This window comes from Penicillium pulvis (genome assembly GCF_028828015.1).
Source record: "Penicillium pulvis strain IBT 33274 chromosome Unknown contig_5_segment0_segment0, whole genome shotgun sequence".
Lineage (NCBI taxonomy): Eukaryota > Fungi > Ascomycota > Eurotiomycetes > Eurotiales > Aspergillaceae > Penicillium > Penicillium pulvis.
The window spans coordinates 2,378,129-2,399,481 of NW_026643078.1; the positions used below are offsets into that span (position 1 = coordinate 2,378,129).

General features: G+C 50.5%; 9 protein-coding genes across 9 annotated transcripts; 8 read left to right on the plus strand and 1 right to left on the minus strand.

Moving 5' to 3' along the window:
• Positions 1-125: 125 nt before the first annotated feature.
• On the plus strand, positions 126-1,217 carry N7503_007469 (putative RNA binding protein Rnp24; the record flags this gene model as incomplete). The annotated part of the gene is made up of 1 exon (XM_057067016.1): positions 126-1,217. The coding sequence occupies one exon, from the start codon at positions 126-128 to the stop codon at positions 1,215-1,217; it is 1,092 nt and encodes a 363-aa protein (XP_056920697.1).
• A 1,088-nt stretch (positions 1,218-2,305) lies between these two features.
• On the plus strand, positions 2,306-4,355 carry N7503_007470 (uncharacterized protein; the record flags this gene model as incomplete). Its single annotated transcript, XM_057067017.1, has 2 exons — positions 2,306-2,925; positions 2,984-4,355. 2 exons carry the CDS (start codon positions 2,306-2,308, stop codon positions 4,353-4,355), a joined length of 1,992 nt encoding a protein of 663 aa, XP_056920698.1.
• Positions 4,356-5,176: 821 nt separating this feature from the next.
• Positions 5,177-7,893, plus strand: N7503_007471 (ZZ type zinc finger domain protein; the record flags this gene model as incomplete). The annotated part of the gene is made up of 4 exons (XM_057067018.1): positions 5,177-5,308; positions 5,491-6,337; positions 6,395-6,606; positions 6,682-7,893. The coding sequence occupies 4 exons, from the start codon at positions 5,177-5,179 to the stop codon at positions 7,891-7,893; spliced, it is 2,403 nt and encodes an 800-aa protein (XP_056920699.1).
• A 459-nt stretch (positions 7,894-8,352) lies between these two features.
• Positions 8,353-9,668, plus strand: N7503_007472 (serum paraoxonase/arylesterase family protein; the record flags this gene model as incomplete). The annotated part of the gene is made up of 2 exons (XM_057067019.1): positions 8,353-8,670; positions 8,727-9,668. The coding sequence occupies 2 exons, from the start codon at positions 8,353-8,355 to the stop codon at positions 9,666-9,668; spliced, it is 1,260 nt and encodes a 419-aa protein (XP_056920700.1).
• Positions 9,669-9,897: 229 nt separating this feature from the next.
• N7503_007473 (uncharacterized protein) lies at positions 9,898-11,031 on the plus strand (the record flags this gene model as incomplete). The annotated part of the gene is made up of 1 exon (XM_057067020.1): positions 9,898-11,031. One exon carries the CDS (start codon positions 9,898-9,900, stop codon positions 11,029-11,031), a length of 1,134 nt encoding a protein of 377 aa, XP_056920701.1.
• Positions 11,032-11,355: 324 nt separating this feature from the next.
• lreA (uncharacterized protein) lies at positions 11,356-14,143 on the minus strand (the record flags this gene model as incomplete). Its single annotated transcript, XM_057067021.1, has 3 exons — positions 11,356-12,809; positions 12,865-13,303; positions 13,355-14,143. 3 exons carry the CDS (start codon positions 14,141-14,143, stop codon positions 11,356-11,358), a joined length of 2,682 nt encoding a protein of 893 aa, XP_056920702.1.
• Positions 14,144-15,026: 883 nt separating this feature from the next.
• On the plus strand, positions 15,027-16,132 carry N7503_007475 (putative RAS small monomeric GTPase; the record flags this gene model as incomplete). Its single annotated transcript, XM_057067022.1, has 3 exons — positions 15,027-15,072; positions 15,400-15,831; positions 15,888-16,132. The coding sequence occupies 3 exons, from the start codon at positions 15,027-15,029 to the stop codon at positions 16,130-16,132; spliced, it is 723 nt and encodes a 240-aa protein (XP_056920703.1).
• Positions 16,133-17,713: 1,581 nt separating this feature from the next.
• N7503_007476 (Zn(II)2Cys6 transcription factor domain-containing protein) lies at positions 17,714-18,713 on the plus strand (the record flags this gene model as incomplete). Its single annotated transcript, XM_057067023.1, has 3 exons — positions 17,714-17,818; positions 17,871-17,968; positions 18,032-18,713. The coding sequence occupies 3 exons, from the start codon at positions 17,714-17,716 to the stop codon at positions 18,711-18,713; spliced, it is 885 nt and encodes a 294-aa protein (XP_056920704.1).
• A 1,230-nt stretch (positions 18,714-19,943) lies between these two features.
• Positions 19,944-20,999, plus strand: N7503_007477 (uncharacterized protein; the record flags this gene model as incomplete). Its single annotated transcript, XM_057067024.1, has 2 exons — positions 19,944-20,437; positions 20,501-20,999. The coding sequence occupies 2 exons, from the start codon at positions 19,944-19,946 to the stop codon at positions 20,997-20,999; spliced, it is 993 nt and encodes a 330-aa protein (XP_056920705.1).
• Positions 21,000-21,353: the final 354 nt, after the last annotated feature.

A 21,353-nucleotide genomic window follows, 5' to 3' on the forward strand; every position in this document is an offset into this window, starting at 1 on the left:
GGGCGGATCTGGCCCGCCGTAAAAAAATCATTAGCGTCGAATGTGAATCTGGAGAAATTCATCTTCTGCGAAATTCAATTTTTACTCTCCAGAAATTTTCCAGGAGTGATTTCACTGCCAGCGCCATGTCTGAATCACCCCCACCCGATGTTGCCCACAAGAAGCGCAAGCTGCAGGAGGGCCCCGAAATCGAGATTGATGTGTCTGCACCGGAGCCGCAGTCTAAGAAAGCCCTGCGCAAGGCGAAAAAACAAAAGTCAGAGCCTTCCACTGAAGGTTCTGAAAAGAAAAAGCCTCAACCCGCCAAGGCAGCAACCGAGGAAACTCCAGCCAAGCGCTCCGACTATGGCGTTTGGATCGGCAACCTGGCTTTCTCTGTGACAAGAGATGACCTGCGCACCTTCTTTACCAGCAATTGTACTTTTACCGAGGATACGATCACTAGAATTCACATGCCCAAGGGACAAGAAAGATTCGGAAAGACCCAGAATAAGGGCTTTGCCTATGTCGACTTCTCCACCCCGAAGGCCCTCGAGGAGGCATTGGCTTTGAGCGAGCAGCTTGTGACAGGCCGCCGAGTGTTGATCAAGAACGCAAAGAGCTTTGAGGGTCGGCCCGAGAAATCCCGCGACCAGGAAGCTGCACCCATCAAGCCCGGTCATCCTCCGTCCCGCCGCATCTTCGTCGGAAATCTGGGATTCGATGTCACCAAGGAAATCATGGAGGGCCATTTCAGCCAATGCGGTGCGCTGGCTAATGTGCATCTGGCGACTTTCCAAGACACAGGAAAATGCAAGGGATATGGCTGGGTGGAGTTTGAGGATCTTACTTCGGCCGAAGCAGCGGTGAGAGGCTTCATGATGGTTGGTGATGATGACGAGGATTCATCCGACAGCTCGGATTCCGAATCTGAGAAGCCCAAGAAAAATCCCAAGAAGAGCTTCAAGCGCAAGGTATGGGTGAATATGCTTCTGGGTCGCCGCATGAAGTTGGAGTTTGCGGAGGATGCTACCACTCGCTACAAGAAGCGCTTTGGTAAAGATGGCGAGGGTCGGAAGAATGATTCGGAATCTAGCGAGGCAAATGGCTCCGAGCGACCTCGGTCCTACAAGCCGAAACGACCGGAAATTGATGACTCTCGATACACCAAGGAGACCGTGCAGCGGCTCAGTGGTGCCATTGTTGAGTCTCAAGGTTCGAAAATCACGTTTGACTAAAATTGTGGAGTTCGATTGTTCTGTCGCTCCAGCACATGCATTTCTTCCGATTGGGCTTCAATATATTCTCTCCAGTCTATCTTTTAGTGGGTTCAATGCAGCCAATCCACAGGCGTTTTTGGGCAATATTTGGGCCGCCATTTAGTAATGATCTCCTCTGTGAGCTGCAATGGCGTTGACGTGGCCATGAAACTGAAGCCAAGTTTGAGAGGAAATCCGGATCTTTTCTGGCGTCTCTGGGACTTGCAGCTTCATAATCGGGGTAAATTTTGTTCTATATTCCATCCTGGTGGTATTTTTGAGCCTGTCAAGAAAATATTTATGTTTATTTAGACAGTCACTGACTGATGTGATTTATGTACATAAGACAATTCATCATTAGGAAAGAGTCGAGAATCTAGCATCTAGGTATTTGCCCAAGTGCAAATAGTACACCCAAGGTCCGTGGTGATAGTCGAGTGCTGGTTGGGCGTTATCAATCAAGGGTGGTCGCATGCACCCAGTTACTGATGCTCCCTGCATCCCTATTGCAGGGCGACCAGCATGGACATATCATCCGGTATTACGTACACTGGTACGACCTGAGATAGCAACCCCTAATCCAGGGCTCTGTACTAAGTACCGGACTCTGAAGCTTTTATAGTTCAAGATATAAATCACGTAATCAATTAAGAAATCTAGACGCCAGGCAGAATGACTTCACCGCCACACTAGACCCGATCGGGGGTGACGTCTCTTTGCGATGTCATGCTTGTTGCGGTTGAGAATATCATTAACTGCTTCTCTCTCTTCTATATCTTCCCTTTGCCCCTTGCTCTTTTCTTCTCTTCTTCATCTTCCATCACCTTTTCTGAGCTAGAGTGTTTCATCTTTCTCTTTCTTTCTTCGTATTATTTATGCCCTTTTAGCATTTGCTTATTCTTTTTTGGGGTTTACCTTCCTTGTTTCCACGCCCACCTGCCTCATCCGCTTCCCAGTCTGCCTCCCATCGCCACTCCGAACTGGTCTTAGCTAGTCAAACGCAGCCTCTATATCTCCAAGTCGGTTTTCTTGGTTCTTTCAAACCCCTCCTGTTCATCAAACACTCCATGGCTTCCCAGCGACGTCATATCGGAGCAAGCCGCAGACAGCGCAGAGATGAAGATGGGGAAGACGAGGGCTCTCTTGCGGGCGACCTTGAAGATGACTCCTTGAGTGAGGGCTCAGTTCACAGTCACCAGGAAGATGAGGATGCGGATGTGGAGGGCAGTGAAACAGAAGACGAGGCATCGACGGGAATGGGAACAGGCAAGGTGAACGGCAGAAAGGTCAACGGACGAGAGCCAAGACATAGCTCTACATCACCCACCAAGCCGGGGCTTAAAACCACTGTTTCCGATACCGAGGCGATGCTCAACGGGCTGAGAATTTCCGATGACTTAGAGGAAGTCCAGTCTCATCAGATGAACGACGATCGAGAGCTCCAGACCGGCCGAACACCGTCGGCCCCTCCTACCGAACCGAAGCGGGAAACACTGGCTGCTCGAAAGCGCCGGGATCACGACAAGTACGTAAAGGAAAGGGACCAGAACCCAGCCTTTGTTCCAACACGAGGCAGCTTTTTCTTGCACGACAAGCGATCGACAGAGTTGGGCTCCAACAGCCATCGTTCTTCCAACAAGGGCAAGTCCCGGCCGTACGGTCTTATTGTGGATGGCAATACTCAAAGGTATACTTCGATCTGTTACGCACGGGTTATTGCAGCTTGCTAATCTATGAATCTCCAGGGACCCTTCCAAGGCCGATGCGAGCGGCGGGCAGTGGGCTCACGATCTCCACGACACCGTAGCTGGAGATGAGCTGCCGCCGCCCAAACACCCAGTCCCCTCTGCTACGCGTCAACCTGCGCCGACAGTTCCTACTGCCCCCAGATCATCTCCTCCGAATCGAACCTTTTCAAGCACTACGTTGCTGGGAAATGTACCGGTCGTGGTCTTTCTGCCGGGGATGGCCCAGCCGCAGTCTACGTCCATGGCTAAGAAACAGCACACCCGCTTGCCTCAACATCGCCCTCCCTTGCGCCGTGACAAGCCGGTGCGAATTTCTCTCCCCGCTCAAGCTCCTCGCTACATATTTCCATCAACCGAACGTTCATTCATCTTCATTCCTCGCGCGATGCGCCCGAACCAGCACACATACCGTGGTCGGGGCCGAGGTGGCGGATTCTACCCACGTCGCCCAAGTTTCTACTCCAATTATGCCCCAAGCATTCCTCCGAGCCGCCGGACTTCGCTAGGCATGTCATCCCAAGATGGCTATCCCTCTCCCGCCGGTTCAAGCTACTCGCGCCCGATCATGATGCCGCCTGATGCTAGCAAACCTATTGTTCGTCTACCACCTCCACCGCGCCCAATTGTTCCAATCGCCTTTCCCCCGGCACCTTCTGGGATGCCTATAGGCGCCCCAGGGCCCATGCCTCCCATGCCACTTCCACATCCTGCGTATCGTGAGAGTCAGCGCGCTCCGATTCCAATGCATCAACCTCGTCCAAAGAAGACAGTGTCGGTGGCAGATATTGAAAGTCCTGAGAACTTCCCATTCAATCCTCCCCAGCCTCAGCATGAACAGCCATTCCATCATCAAGTCCCCGTCCCCGTCAATGGTCAGGATGTGGTCACCCGTGGCCCGCCTAGCCAATCGTCTGCTACTCCGCTCTCCCAGATCCCCGAGAGAGCAATCCACGCACCGGCATTTCAGCCTTACCCCTCATACCCACAGCCCGGGTTCTATCCAAGTTACTACCCTGGTGGAATGTACTATCCCGGCTCAGGCCCGGAATACCCTACCTATAGTGGGCCGATGGGACCTGGTGCATCGGTACCAAACTTCCCGCCCGGTCAACAGCCTATTCCCAATCAAGCCTCAGGATCATCTCGAGAGCAGCCATCTCAACCAGGAACGGTCGCTCATGAGTCTGGTGGCACTGTTTATTTCTACGATGCCAACCAGATGTACCCCACCTCTAACTACGGGGCACCCGGGTCTGGCCTCGGATCCGGGGGCGTGGTGGGGATGGGAGGCATGATGACGCCGCCCGGTACGGGCTACTACTTCCCCCAACCGCCGCCGGGCGCTGGGGGGCTATATTACGGCCAGTGATTGTGTCGTACCCTTTATTTTTTTTTTTTCCTTTTTACTCTATTTCTCCCTCGCCATCTTCCCATGCCCTCCTTCCTTTCATTTCACTTTGCCCTTTATGGCCCTAATTCTCACGGGGACCTTTTATTCTTGACCTACTTTCTTTTGGACTATGCCTTTGTCTCACTTGGCTCCACTGTTAGATTTGGATTTGGCTGCATTTGAGCGTTTCCCCCATGATCCCCGCAAGGCGATAACATACTTTTGATCACTTTGCATGATCTAGGCCTTTTCTCTCTTTTTTTTTTTTTTTTTTTTTGGCATGACCTCATGTTCTCTTCTGGTTTTCCGCTTAACGGGGTTACGAAATACCACCAAAAGTACCAAACTTGATTTTTGCCAGAGTAAATAATATCGAGAAAGTCACGAGGAAGTCTTTTGTACTGGTATAATGTATATGACTATACATGCCATATACCCATTCCCCGCTTCCTCTGTACTTCCATGTACCAACTACGTATATCTATCTACTTGCAAAGTGCCACGGGCCTCATTACCTAATCATACACCGCCCACGACACCAGCTGACCCAGTGACCCCGATTTCCGTACAACGATTGCTCTCCAGGCTTCTTTGCTTTCCTATTTCCTTTCCCCTCTTCATCATTTCTGTAGTTACTCCATCATCCGTCATCGTCTCTTCCCCTTTTGTATTTTCCAGACTCTAGTGGGCTCCTTCAAACCCTTCCCTTCTCTCTCTCTCCTAGTACACCCGTCACCTTATCTAGCTTCACTTCCCCCCATACTTCTTCTATCATCCGCTTTCCCCCGGTGGTCTACATCATGGCCACCCCAGCTCTTCCATCACATCCAGGCCCGGATCACCTCGTTACTGTCAAAGTGCTCTTCAATGACAGTAATCGGCGATTCAAGCTTCCGTTGAGAGATCTTCGGGCTCAAGTGTTCCCGCAGAAGGTAAGAGTGTCTCCACTCTAGCTCCGACCGGACATCCAGTCCGCCCACATTTCTTATCGTGATAACGATCAGTACCATCCTTGTGCTGGAATGCCAAGATGGATGATCATTCTTATCCGGAAATGAAACACAAAAACACCCTAACTTGGTTGCTTGTCGACTGACTAATGCGTTGGGTTTAGCTCCGCACTTTGCTCGGCGTTCCGGCGGATGTTAACGTCATCCTTGAACGCTATTCCGACAGCGCCGGTTGCTACATTCACCTAGACAGCGACAACCAAGGGGTCTACAAACAACTTTACCGAGCAGGCAAAGCCAAATCCAAGCTTCGCATTAAGGCCAGCACCGTCGATTCATCAGTGCCTGCGCTTACGGAGACCTCGGCTGAACCCGTGAATCAGAACCCTCCGAGACACAGCTACCTGGAAACTGTCTTAAGCTCCCCCATCCCTGCTGGCTCCACTGAGACTCTTCCTACCGCTATTCCTTCACCACCTGCTCCCATTGACCCCACTGTTGCCTCCGGTGGGTCCCTACCGACTGCAGTGTACGGAAGGAAGGAACTTGCGAACACAAGCGAGCCTCAATACCGCAACTTCGAGATGGAGAACGACACACTTCGCTTCCCAGTTATCTCTCACAACTCCCCTAGCGGGATGTTCTGCATTGATTGCAACAACTGTGGTCGCTCGATTGCCAATGAACACTTCCACTGTGGTATCTGCGAGAACGGCGATTACGACCTGTGTCCCGCGTGTGTTGCGAACGGTGCTTTGTGCCGTGGAGAAGGCCACTGGCTTATCAAACGCTCGGTCGAAAATGGAATCGTGACCAATAGTACTACTGAAACCATTCCCCCTCATCAACCACAGGTCCAGGCGACCAAGCCGCTTGTCTCTCGGCCAGCACAGAAGCCAATCACCGAGACAGTAGCGCCAGCTCCTGCCCCAGTCTCTACGCCTGCTTCTGTTTCTCGTAAGGAGGTGATCCCTCAAGAGGAGAAGCCCATGTGCAACGGATGTTGTCGTGGTATGTTGTTTTCTAGTCCAGTGTTAATGTACTATCATTACTAACTGCCTTTAACAGAGACTGATGAGAGTAACCTGGTGCGTTGCAGTCAATGCGAAGATTACGATCTGTGCCTCCGTTGCCTCCTAAGGAACAAGCATGGTCACCATCCTGCTCATTCATTCTCGCTTGGGTCGGATCGCAACTTCTGTTTGAAGAACTTGATCTTGTCTCGCTGCCTTCCTGGTCGTCAGTTCCAGCATGCAGCTATCTGTGATGGCTGTGAGAAGGTAATGATTTACCACCCTTCCAATATTATCTATTTATTTCCTTTTGGAAAATAATCTTACTGACGTGGATTTTAGAACATTGTTGGCACCCGCCACAAGTGTCTCGATTGCCCTGATTGGGACTACTGTCCGGAGTGTATCGTGAATGCTTCCCAGAGCCATCCCAGGCACCGATTTGCCCCGGTGTATGAGGCCCTTGCCGAGCAACAGTCTCATGATTGGGAGATCCATTACGGCATCTTCTGTGATGGACCTCTATGCAAAGACAAGCCTGCCCAGAGCTATATCAATGGTATTCGCTACAAGTGTGCCGTCTGCGACGACATTGATTTCTGCGCCAACTGCGAGGCTCTTCCAACCCATACCCATAACCGAACCCACCCATTGGTGAAGTTCAGGACTCCTGTTCGCACTGTGACCGTAAGTACTGTCACTGACGACCTTACCTTGGGTGATCAAACTGCTGCTCCTGTGTACTCCCCTGTCCAGTCTTCAGTCTCCAACTGTACCGCCGAGACTTCCGAAGAGAAGGAGCCTGTTGTGGAGCAGGCGCCTGTGGAGGTTGATGCGACCAAACCTGAGGCCCCCTGCTCCGCCGAATTGGCTGACTTCCAGGCGTATTTCATGCGCGATACTATCGCTGATGGCACCAAGTTGCCTCCCGACACATGCTTCCGTCAGACATGGACCCTTTACAACCCCGGACCCAACGCTTGGCCGGTGGGTAGCGACGTTCGCTTCTCTGGTGGAGATGCCATGTTCAACGTCGACTCGGATCACCCCTCAGATGTCGAATCCATCCACTTGGCAATGAAGAGCAACAGTCTGACTACTCCTGTGGAGCCTGGCAGTACAGCCGACTTTACTGTGAACCTCCGAAGCTCCCAGCGTGAAGGCACTGCCATCTCGTACTGGCGTCTCAAGCTGCCCAACGGTGCTCCCATTGGCCACCGTCTCTGGTGCGATATTCAAGTCCAGGCAACTGCTGAACCTTTCATGGCTGAGTCCGTGGAATCCCACACCAATGACACCGAGGTCACTGGTAGCCGTATGATCTTTCCCAAGTTGGAGAAAGAGTCTCCTGAAACCAGCACTCATGAGGCTGTAACTGCCGTCCGCCCTCCGCCCACTGTTTCGACGGCTTCGGAAGGAGATATTCTCGAGGATGTCGAGAGCCTCACCCTTGACGAAAATGATACTGACGCCGGTTTCCTGACCGACGAGGAGTACGATGTTCTCGATGCTAGCGACCAGGAGTTCCTGGAGGCGAAGCAGTCCATGCGGTAGACCGAGTGACTGTTGTTATGATATGAAGGGGACGAGATGAGAATTGCAATGGTAACGGGAATGGGAATGGGAATGGGATTGGGAATTTGCACAATGCTATATCTTTTTCGGACTAACTTGCCCAACGGTCACTTCCGCCATGACCTCGATAATGATTTCTTTTACATCTTACGGATTTGACGTCGATGTTTCCAGCACTTTTTTTATTTGTTCAGAGGTACTCTGGGCTGCAAAAAAAAAACAATCATTGTTGCTTAGGATATTCAATTGCATTGCTTCTTATATATGACCTCCTGTACAGTAGATGTGTTTGTAGGCTTAACTCGGACCTCTCTTGTACCCCACACAGATACCTATGACGATCTTGAGTGGGGAAAGGTATGAGAAATCACATACCCGAGGTTCTTTTCTGTTCACTGTTCCTTGTTCCTTGTTCCGAATCTCACATCCCCTGTCATCATGGGGGTTTTTCGTTCCTTATTCGGCATTGGCTTGGTGGCGGGCTTGGTAGCCTTTTGGCTGCCTATTATTGTTCATTTTGTAAAGATCGGTGGTGTATTTGAAACTCCAACCCCAACGGCTCTAGGAGAAGGTCAAGGTCCTATTCGCATTGAGGATACCATCCACTGTGAAGACGTGCATCATTACCGCCCAGCCAACTTGCTGTTCACCGCGTGCGAAGATACCAAAGATACTCGTTTTGACTGGTTTCCGGGCCTAGGCCATCTGAGACCCCATCCACCAGCCCGTGGATCCATTCATGTCATTGATCCGAAGGTGAGTTGAGTTGCATGAGGCGAAATTGGTCAGGTGTTGATACTTCCTTATGACAGACATTCAAGTCCAAGAGGCTAGCTTTCACGAACTTCGAGGGTTCATTTGTGACCCACGGAATCGACGTGATTGAAGACCCCACGCAAGAGGACGCGGTTTATATCTTTGCCGTCAACCACTTGCCTAATCCCGAACATTTCGAGTCTAATGAGCCTTCAGAGAAGACTTTCAAGGCACGGTCTCAAATTGAGCTGTTCCGCCATGTTCTGCAGTCTGATTCGGTGCAGCATGTCCGTTCTATTCTCCACCCGCTTGTTCGCACCCCCAATGATATCTACGCCGACAGCCCAGAGTCGTTCTACGTGACCAATGATCACTTTTACCGGGATGGCACCATGCGACTCATTGAGGATGTCTATCCGCGCGCCAAGTGGTCGTCCATCATTCATGTCCAGCTGACCAATCTGCAAACGAGCGATGCGACAGCCGGCATTGAGGCCTCAGTTGCCCACTCTGGTCTCTGGAACAACAATGGTCTTGGGCATGGTCGCACTGAGAACGAAATGGTCATCTCCAGTGCTATGGGCGGCGAGCTCTATCTGGCCGACCGATACGCGATCAACAACACACTTTCCGTGCATACCACCATCCCTTTCACCACCGTGACCGATAATCCCAGCTACTACGCTGATCCTTATCGCACAAGCTCAGATGATGCGAGTGGCTTTGTGGTCGCCGGTATCTCACAGCATCTTAAGCTTGTTAAAACTGGGAAGGACCCGAATGGTCTCGACCCAGTGCAGGTCTGGTACGCCCGACCTCAGCCAAACTCGAGTAAATGGGACACGAAACTGCTTTTCGAGGATGATGGATCGCGAATCCGCACTGGTAGTGCGTCTGTCCTGGTCCCTATCGAGCCTGAGAATGGGCAGAAGAAGGCCTGGTTGTTCGTGACTGGGTTCTTGTCCGAGTCCATGGTGGCTGTACAAGTTGAGCTGTAACCACTCGTAAGGAGCCCATTTACGATCAAAGTCATACTTCTACCTGTATTCGTGTCTTTGTGTATATGAATCCATGGTGTCCTAGTATTCAATATCAATTCACATCGTACCTCGGCTTTTATAGTTCTATAGCTGCCTCAGGTGTCCATAATTTCGATCCCAGTTTCATCTCCGCGTCGCACTACAACACCTACAACTTCCTTCCACCCTCTCACCATTTCAAACGACCATGTCGTCTCTCGCCCGAGGAAGATTTATCCTCCGGTCACCCTGTCGGCCTCAATACAATGCATTTCTTCTCCGCCAATCCCACAAACTCTTCTCAACAACCTCCGGATCCCTACAATCGCAACCTTCAAACGATAAGAATGCCCCCAACATAGTAGTCGCACCAGAAGCGCACGAGATCAACGCACCATTAAGCACCCTCCCCGCCGATCTATCTCTCCCAGAAACCCTCCCTCCAACCGCTGCAATCCCCGCCAAACTACAACGCTTCATCGCCCTCGGCCGTGCATACCTCACATTCTACAAGACAGGCTTGAAGAACGTCTACCGGAACTACCGTGCTTCGCTCCCATTAAGAAAAGAATTAGGTCTACCAGCGTATCTCCCCATTTCGCCACCGCGCAAAGTCTCGAATCCCATTGCATCTGAAAAGGCATCGAATGTTGGGCCTGCGTCTTCGAAGAATACATATGATATACGCAATCTGGGGCTAGGGAGAGGCCAGTTCCAGCTTGTGAGGCGCTCGGCGAGGGATGTTAGGCGTATGATTCCGTTTACATTGATCTTGATCATCTGCGGCGAGTTCACGCCGCTGGTTATTCCTATCTTTGGGTCGGCGATTACGCCGGCTACGTGTCGGGTTCCGGGGCAGATTGCGAAGGAACGTGAGACCGCTTCGAAGCGGAAGGCATTGGCGTTGCAGGCGTGGATAGATGCGAACCCGGAATCGGGGTTGGGTGCTATGCCGGAGTCGACAAGTGACGAGTCATTCAAGCTCTTGATACAGTTGGCCAATCCGGCTTGGGTTGGAACTGCTAAACCCGCGTCTGTGTTGCAGGCATGTGCGGTCTTTGGACTTGTTAAGAAGCATGACCGGTTCGCTGGGACTGCGCTGACCGGCTTGATTTATCGACGTCGTTTGTCGCAGTACCTGGAGTATCTTGCTATCGATGATGCAATGATTCGCGGGGGTGGAGGAATTGAGAAGCTGAGCTACGCTGAGGTGCGGATTGCGTTGGATGAACGTGGTGCCGGAGAGGTGGGCGATGCTATTCGTCGCGATTGTTCAGTGGAAGAAGTTGAATCTTTCGAGAGAAACTGGTTGAGTAAATGGTTGACGTCGAGGGAGACCTAACATGTTTGCCTGAATTAGATTAGATTACTTTTGGTGGGTCTGCTTTGTACAGTAGATTGACCCTGTATTATATATAAGATAGCCTATCTACTCTTGTCTGGTCCAGTGCCCAAATCCATTTGATTGTAAGATAGATCAATTTCGGGTATAAAGACGTCAAGCTGAATAGATGAATGCCAATTTGGACAACAGATCATATACAATGTCAATTTGATGCAAACCAAGCCTTAAACCAGGAGAGGAGGGGGTATATCGGACCAACAAACCCGCTTAACAAAGGTCCAAATAATCAACAAGATTCATAAGCAAAGCCCAGCTTCCTCCTCAGACTGCCGACTTCAGTTCTTGGGCCGATGACGATGCTTGAGGTTGATTTTGACTTCGCATCTGTTTCGCCCATCGCAACCCACAGCTGTTACACAGGTCTCGATTCCCGCTCGGACCACGACGCCATTCGGGGGTGTTTTTGGTGTTGCACATCGAACACGATTTCTCCACGGAAATTGCGATCTGCTTCCGCTTGCGTTTCTTGCGTCGGTTCAGCAGGCGCTGTAGCTCATCGGAGAGAGTTCGATTCTGCTTTTCTAGCTCACGCAATTCAATCTGCCAGCTGGATCCGCGAGTGGGATTCAATTCTGTAAAAAGAGTGGCAGGCGCATCGGAGGGGGAGATGCTGCGATTCCCGGTGGGCAGACCGTTCAGGCCAATGACGGTAGAGAGATCGGGCATACGTTGCCCAAGAGCGCCGTACTGGCGAGGCGGGTTAAGATCGGAGGTAGTAAGGGTGGTTCTCTTGCTTGTGCCGGGAATATCAGCCATGGCATCATCGGCGGCGGCGGCGGCAGCGGCAGCAGACGGGGGGAATGCTCGTGCAAATCGGATTTGAGCAACGAGGAATGAGGGTCTGAGACCGTTTGTCGAGTCTCCAGCGTATAGAGTGGTGTGGGCGGACAGTGATTGGCCCTTTTTGTGTCGCATCCGGTGTCGGAACGACGGTGGTTCCTTTTTCCCCTTGTTATTGGCATTGCTATCCTCATGAACAACAATCGAAGCAGCTGCCTCCAGGGCTTCCGAGATGGAGTCGGGCCCATCTTCTGGCTCCATAAGGTCTTGCAGGCTCTTGCCAACAAGGTCATCAGGGGTGCGTCCCAGCACAGGTTTGGACTTGGTTGTCACAAACAAGATGACACCAGACAAGGAGATCTTGGCCCACACATCATTTTCGGCTAGCGCCGCCGAGGAGCCCAGGCTGGCGATTTGATTCAACGCATACACCGGTCGTGGACGGCCAGTCATCACGAGGTACTTGCGGCCTTGGTTGGGGTCAATGTGCCAAGCACCGTGACTCTCAAACCAAATGTACCCTTGATATTTTTGGCGGATGCGATACACAACACTGATTGGAGCTGGGGTGGTGCTCGCCCGCATGTCACGAATCACGGGTCCAATATCGCTGGGATGGCAGACCGTTGATAGGGTCTTCCCCACCAGCTCAATGGAATCGTATTCCAAGATCCGCTTACAGGATGGTGATAGATATAGGAACTCCCCATTAAAGGACAGCACGTGGATCAGATCATCCGTGTTCTCAACCAAAATGCGATCCAAGTAATTTCGCGATAAACCGGAGCCCGGAACACCCACGGCATTGAGGATGGCCGTCACTTCGTCATGACCAAATTGGATTGCAAGATCAGGTCGCGTCCGGTAAACCTCTGGCGGTGGTACTATATACTGCGGTAGCTGATCCCGTTGATAATTGATACTGTAGGTGCCATCTATTGATAGTGGTCAGTTAGGGCCAGGCAAGGGAAGCAATTCATGGTTACGTACCAGGGTTTCTCCTGGTGATCGCATCCGGTTTCTCGACCAGGTCGACTTGGAAACCGACATAGAATCGATATGCTTCGGAATTCCATTGGATGGGAATCATGGTGATCAAGTTCATGAAGGGCTGGCCACCCTTGCGATAGTTGATGATACTTGCCTGGATCTCACTGCGTTCATCGATGGTGGACCGCAAGCGGTAGACGGTCTGTCCATCAACAAAGGTCCGCTTCATACCAGCCTGAAGACTGCCGTTCGGGTCCTGCAGGAAGCGGCAGTTGCGGTCGACAATCTCCTCTTTGGTGTAGCCCGTCAATCGTTCAAATGCTTCCGACACATACACAATCGGTTGATCTTCGCGTAGTATATCGCAAAGAACAAAGGCACAAGATAAGTCGACGGCACCGATATTGATTTTGGGATTCGGACGAACCGCTACTCGGCTCTGTCGATATTGTTAGACCTAGTCATCCCATACTCACACAAGGATACTCACCAAAACTCCCAGGACATCGAAGCCACTGCTGGAGTAGATCCCCGTGTGCTCCGAGTGGCCCGCATCAGGAGTGTTCAATCCAGGAGACTGGTCTTTCTGCACAGGTTTCTTGGGCTGGATCGCAAGAGGCTGGAGAGGCCGCAGGGTGGATTGCCCGTAAGGGGGCTGCCGTACGCGATCTTGGACAGTTCGAGGTCGGACCTGAGACTGATCGCTTGCCCGGGAGAAGTCAGAATCTCCGAAGCTCCCTGACGAGTTGGTGCCGGCACTGTTGTAAGGTTCGTTATGCGGTGGGAGTACATTCGGGGGCTGCTGCTGTGGTGGTTGCGGTTGCGGTTGCTGGGGCTGTAGTTGCCGAGCTTGCTGGTGTTGCTGTGGCGGTGGCGATGGAAGATATTGCGGGTGGGGTGGTAAAGGTTGGAAGGGCGAATATGAGGGATGTAGTTGCGGCTGGTCTATGGGCGCGAGGCCCATAGAGGTGGCGGGGTAGGTCGTGGGCACGTAGTTGAAAGCGTTGGGATCGAGGCTCATCTGCATGGCCGGGTTGGTAGTGTCATAAGCCAGCATGACATTAGAGAGACGACCCTCCAGATCCCCCTGTGGTCCTGGCCGGCCATAGGCATTCAGGGAGATGTTGGCGTCCTGCGACAACATGGCACCGTAGCCGTAATTCCCCGACGGGTTAGGAAAGGCCATCAAGGGGTCCTGGGACAGAGACTGCGGCAGGGAGACACCCCCCTCCTCCTGAGAGTCATCACGGGAGGTAAAATCCAGGTTGAATTGATCCATGAGGGGATAGCCCAGGAAAAGAAAGGAAGGACAGTGAGATAGGCCTCGGCCTTGCATGGAGGGCCCAGAAATGCAAAGCTCAGACAGTGATCCAAACTCTCGGGAAAGAGGGGACCAGCGGGATGGAATCCAGTCACGTTGGCCGAGGGGACTCCACTTATCAAAGAATCATTCAAGATCGATCTCAAGAGTAGATGATATCAGGGTAAATGGCCGTAGATGTCGATGTTCCTTTCCAAGAAGATGAAGGAGGGAAAGTTGTGACTCTCCTTTCTCCTCTTTCATTCTCAAAAGTACAAGGTGACTGGACCCACTAAATACGGGGAAATCAAAATTCGAACTTGTAGGACCACGGTGAAACCAGATCTATATCTCATATAGGACGATATTACTATAGCTATTCTAGCTATAAGTAGCTTTATATCTGTCTATATTCTTTCTAAATTATCTTTCGTTTATTGATGATGAACAATCATGGTGTTCCCAAATATTCCATGTATTCTTTGATACGGGAATGTAGTGGATCTATCACATTAGCATTGACACCTTTCAACCTTCTTTGACAAGGGGGGATTTGAATCTACAGTCTGGATTTATTTGAAATCCATGGGCCTACACATGAATCAAGGGTATAGAAAAGCAAGAGAAAAGTATAAGAAGACAAAGCCTCTGTTCCAACAAATTCTTAAATGAGGTTCTTATCTACTGAATCTCTCTGTTTTCTCCTTAAACTCCCTCTCTCTCTCTCTCTTCACACAGACTTCTCTCCCGCCACCGAATCCCGGTCAATACGGTAAGGTAATCTATTCAAAAATCCCTCATACAGAGTCCGTCGTGTATTCTGTATAGTCAAGGTGCCTGGCATCCGTCGTTGGTCGACGCGATGGCAGACAAGATCTCAGTCACCATCTGCGGCGACGGAGGATGTGGTATGTCCCTATAACCTTTTTTCTACTCCTGGGACCTAGAGTCCACTGTGATTCGGTGCCATTGCTGTGGGAATGCTTCGCGATCGAGATCTGATCAGATCGGGGAATAGGGAAATCATCCATCACTATGCGGCTGGTCCGTAGTCAATGGATTCACGAGTAAACACTCCCCCCCCCTGAAATGTCGAACATCAATTGCTAACATCCAGTGATTAGATATGACCCAACGATCGGTTCGTGGACCTCCTTTCCCCTTTGTGATACATTCGCGCGTAGTGACGCGACTGCCGCGTGACTACGCGATCGGTAACTAAATGTAACTCCCAGAGGACTCATACTCAGTCACCCGCACCGTCGACGGCCTCCCGTACTTCTTATCCATTACCGATACTGCCGGTCAGGAAGAATACCGCGGACTATGGACCGCCAACACCCTCAAATCCGATGCCTTTCTACTGGTCTACGACATTACAAACCCCGCCAGCCTTGAAACATTGAATTATTTCATGGAATTGATTGATATGGAGGCGGAACAGCGCGTGGAGGATAATCAACGATTGCGCAAAGAACAGGGTCCTAGTGCCGGACCGGGGGTGGGCACGCCGCCGCCCGTCAAGATCGTGGCTGGGAACAAATGCGATCTGAAAGACGGGCGCACCATCACCTCTCGAGAGGGGCTGGAGTATGCGCGTCGACATGGTTGTGGATTTATGGAAACGAGTGCGCGGGAAATGGTCAACATAGAAGAGACGTTTGCTCGTAGGTGAGATGTGAAAAAAAGGGGGACTGATCGCATGCTAAACCAAGAAACCTAGATTTGGTCCGTCGGGTCGTTGAAGCCCGCCGGGTCCATTCGCAGGGCCCAGGTCGGCCCCCATCTCGAACTGGTCAGTCCGTTCAGACAACGGCATTGCCCCAGACCACCACGGATGTTACCAAGCGCAAGGCACGGTCGCGGCGATTCGGAATTGGTAAAGGCCGAGAATCGCCCGAGACGGACTCTAAGGTTGACGAGGCGCAGGGATGTTTGATCCGGCGACTATGCTGTGCCTGTTTTTGACAATATATACCCTGATTGGTGTTCCTGTATATTTTATATTTACGTAGGGGGCCTTTGGAAAATATGGTTTTGATTCGCCAAACCCTAAGGACGTAATATTGGGCCCTATTTTGAGAGGCGTTGTATGGAAGGACTGCGCGGACCCAAAACGTGGGCTTGTTATCTGTTATCAAGTCGGAATCAAGCTCCGTGATATCTGGAGCAACCCCAAACAGGGCCATGAACGTCATTCGGGCCAGATCAGGTAGATAGTTGCGGTTCTAAGACTCCAGGGCTATCCAATGAGATCCTTACATGTGGGAGAGGTACGGTACCTGTGTCGGGAGATATTGTTCGATCTTTGTAACCTGGGGCAGATCGTCAAAAGAAAACCGCATGCCGCATGCGGAGACCTCCAGTGAAACGCAGGTGGATCAGAGATCATGGATCAGGGCGCCACTTTTGAGTCTTATTCTCGTGTTCTGAGTAACATTGTTCTAGACGAACCCCGATCGATCGGGTAGAGTTTTGAATTTCAGATGGTCACGTCATGGACTTGAAGGTTGCAGGGAACCATTATCCCATCACCGTATTCCCGTGTCTATTCATTGGATATCGGGACAGGGGACTTCATACTCATGAATCACAGCGGGCAGTTGTTCAAGTTTCAACTGCTCATCATCTGAAGATCGTGACCAAATTATGATTCAGCGCATAAAACCCGTGAGGATTCACCATTTGCCCCTGAAACGGGTTTAGTGTGCCGTTATACGCGGCATAGTGATGCCGAATTTATACACATTATTTATGCAGCCAAGAGGGTCCTTTTTCGATTTAGTTCGAGATTAGTGGGTTTGGGGGATTTTTTATTGGATTTTATCGAATATTACTTGATATTACTCTTTTACTCCTTGATCTCTTGTCCATCAGTCCATACCTACATTAAGGGGAGGATTAGTTTCACGGAGGTGCAGTCCCTCCGGATATACGTCACGAAAAGTCTCCGAGCCCGAAGCTCCGTTCTCCGCTAGTGAACTTAAGTGCGAAATGCCGATTTTCCATTCCAACTCCACTTATGTATCCGTATAATCAGTTAAATAAAATAAAAAAAACAGAAATTAAAAAAAGAATAAACCAGAAAAAGGAAAAATTAAAGAAAAAAAAAGAAAACCGGCCCTGTGATCACCACTGTGGATCCGCAGTATAGACTTATGATTCGATCCCGATCGACTGCTCTGTTAAGGATTTCTAAGTAAATTCGAATGCACTTAAATCCCTCTTTTACCAGGAACTCAAAAAGGGCCCCATTCCCCCCCCCTCCTTCCCATCATATTTGAATGACTGGTATATGACACTGCAACCGAAAAACCTGCCAAACCCTACTCTTCCAAAGTCAATTGTGGTTGAATGGTACATACTTCGACATCGTCATTAGATCATTGACTGGTTGACGTCGATCACTTCCCTCCCCCGCCGCATTTGGAAGTATAGCTCGCCCAAAAGGATTTCCCTTTCCAACACACTATTTCGCTTCTACAACTGCCATATTGGTGATCTTGTTCCCTTAATATTGTTCGACCCCGATTCCATATACACACAATCATGGCGGCGCGTCAATCAACACCAAACTCCGATCACTCACACTCTGATAATGTTCGCAAGCGTGTATGCAAGGCTTGCGATCGGTGTCGCTTGAAGAAATCTAAGGTATGTCATCTAGATGGATGCATATCCAACATCCAGCGACTGACCGATCCAGTGTGACGGATCATCCCCATGTTCACGCTGTCGGGCAGACAATGCTGTCTGTGTCTTCGGCGAGCGAAAGAAGGCTCACGATAAAGTGTACCCGAAGGGGTGAGCAATTTTAACCCCCAGATCTACTGTGGATGATCCCCAACTGACCTCCTCCTCCCATAGTTACGTTGAGATGCTAGAACAGCAACAAGCCTGGTTGGTCCACGGACTCCAGGAGCTTTATCGTCGCAGCACCACCGGTGAAGGCTGGCCGGGCGATCGATTGAAGGCCGAGCCCAACGGCCACCCATTGACACACGATCTGCTGACCCGCTTGGGCGCTCTCGATCATACCAAGGGCGAACACTTTGAGGAGAGCCCAGACTCCATGCAACAAGACTTATGGCGCCACGGCATGCAGCGTCAAGAATCATCGGACGGTAGCTCCGAAGCCCAATCGCCGGTCGCTCGTACACGTTTCTCGTCCGATGCTTTCTCACAGTCCCAATCTCAAACTCAGACTATGCCCCCGACGCCTCCAACGTATCACCAAAGCCCGACGGCTCGCGTCCCTATTAAGCAAGAAGATACTATGTCTGGGAACCCATCTTATGGCATGTCTATGTCCGGCGTTGTCAACCCACTTGCACTACAGAGTCCACAGCAATGGCCGACCAGTGGATTTGGTTCCTTTGATGATATGGAAATGATGTCTTCAGCGGATTACTCGAGCTTGTCTTTTGACGAGCAGATCCCGTCACCAATGTTTAATCGTCAGATGCCGATGAACTGTGTCTCTTCAACAGACTATGAGGATTTCAACCAGTTCCTCAATCCGAATCCTACAGAGATCACCTCGATCTAAGGATTATATTTCTTTTCTGACCCTTTTTTTTATTTTATTAACGCCGTATGACGTGATGCATGTATTACTATACATGTGTTTTTTTTTTTTAACTTCTCTTTTTCACATTCTTTATTGGAGTTATTCTCCCTTGGATCGGGATCCTGTACAGTTGGGTTCGGGTTATGGCGTTTGGGTTCAAAACGGGTTTCATGGCGTTCTATCGGGGGCTTTTTTCTTTTCCATGTTAGATCTGAAGCAAACCGGATATTCAAACTCATTGATTACTCCACCTTGACTAATCCAGGCGCATGTCAGCGCGGATATACGCCTTATCTCCATCTAATGGTTGATTTCCAATTTCTCATTCGCATTCGAGCTCGGATTTTGAATACGAGTGATGCAATTTAAAGTTTTGCGTTGTTTTCGGCGCCTAGACCTACAGCTCTGCTTCTTTCTCATTCTCTTGATCAATAATCCGGTTTACACTGAGTCAGCGGAAGTATGTGGGTCGATAATTTTTTTTCTCTTTTAGGACTCCACTCTGTATAGCTGTCCAAGACGGGAAATGCCCGAGATGCCGAGATGCCGATTGTCAATTGCTGCATTGAAAACGAATACGATGACTAAGAATACAGCAGGATTTTACTTTCCGTCTTAATCTACGTGTTTAGGCAACCAGCAGTTGAATAAGTTAATAATTTTTGACATTTGCCAGGGGCACCAGGAGCGGAAAGAACTGACGCCAAGTCCGGGGTAAAACAACATTTTCGGCGCTCGGAACCCCGTTTCGTCCGTCTCGGATGACAAGTTGCCTAAACCCGTGAACTTTGGAGTCCTCCGTCCTCCGTTCATTTTCAGGATTTTGAATGTATAATAATCCAAGATTTATTGCATGTGTAAATATGCATGGTTTTACATTACAGCCCTGTACCTAAATCCCCCAGGTGGAGTCACGGGGTGAACCCTAGTTTCCAGGGTGAACTCTAGTGACCAATGGCTTGCAGATATATCCTAGCTTAGTATATGGTGGTTCATATACTATAACGTTGAACTTGCCTAAATACCCAAACTTCTCATTACTGTTCGTGGTCCCTATTTAGGCTAAACCCCGGTGCAGAGCTTCAGATCAATTTATCCCGGTGGGAGATTCCGTCCCAATGCGGGGTTCCAACGTCATGTACTTGAGACCCTGAGCTCTCCCACCTTCTGAAACCCCCCCAACGTTCAATCCAAATAGAGCAATTCATCATGTCTGCCCCTGAACAAGCTGAATTCACCTTCCTCCCTCTCGGTGCCATTATCCAAGAGTTCCGCGTGGGCGGGAAGAACATCGTCCTGGGTTTCCCCACACAGGACCACTACATTAAGCACAACACCGCGCATTATGGTGCCACCATTGGTCGTGTCGCCAACCGGATTAAGGATGGCCTCATTAAGAACCTAAACGGTCGTGAGTACCAACTGGCCAAGAACAATGGCCCCAATGCTCTTCACGGCGGTGAGAAGGGCTGGGGAAAGCGCATCTTTGATGGCCCGCATACCGTCAACCGCAATGGTCGCGATGCCTTGCTTTTCAAGTACCTGTGCCATGATGCGGAGGAAGGGTATCCCGGTACCATTGAGGTACGCGTATGGTACACAGCTAGCAAGGAGGATGAAAAGTCGGTCCTGACGGCTGAATATGAGGTGGAGTTTGTTGGGGATGAGTGTGAAGAGACTGTCGTCAACATCACCAACCACAGGTAAATTGCCCTCTTTCAGCAGCGAAGTAGAATCAAGCTCAATCTCACCAATTACGGATATAGCTACTTCAACATTGGTGATGGCGCCACTATTACCGGCACCACCGCCCAGCTAGAAACTGACAACTACCTGCCCCTCGACTCCACCGGAATTCCAGAGGGCGGGGTCGCCAAGTTCCCCCGCGATGTGACCAAGCCCTTCGAGTTGCAAGCCACCGGCCCCCATATCGACGACGTCTTCATCATGGAGACTGACCCCTCCAAAATCCCGCTCGACACTCGTGGTCTGCCCGTTCGCCGACAGGCCCAGTTCAGCAACACCAGTACCGGTATCCATCTGGAGGTGCACAGCACTGAGCCTGCATTCCAGTTCTACACTGGCAAGTACATCAATATTCCCTCTATCGATGGAGCCCCCGCTCACACCGAGGGTGCCGGGTTCTGCGTTGAGCCCAGTCGCTTCGTCAACGCCATCAATGAGCCGGCGTGGCGATCCATGGTGTTGCTGAAGAAGGGACAGATCTTCGGGTGTAAGAATGTGTACAAAGCCTGGACTACTTAAGGGCTGCCGAACTTTCACCGAGTTTGGGCCATTTCGATTCTATGTATATTTTACCTCTGGTTCTAGATTTCCAAGGCAAATTAGTGGATCATCTTGGTTTTGTCAGCGGGAGTCATAGACCTCGGCCGCAGATATAAGAACCGCGAAGCCGAGCCGACGTTTTAGATGAAGCCGATCCGCGGTTCTTGATTCGGCTTGCCTTCACCTCCGATTCGGGTTCCGAGAAAATCATTTTTCGTCAAAATTACTACACATGGGCACCTCTGTAAAGATGAATTTGTAGATATAGATTTGATCCTCAAGTAAATTGTAGAAATTCCAAAGTTTCATGGTTTTAAGTTCTCGACATCACTT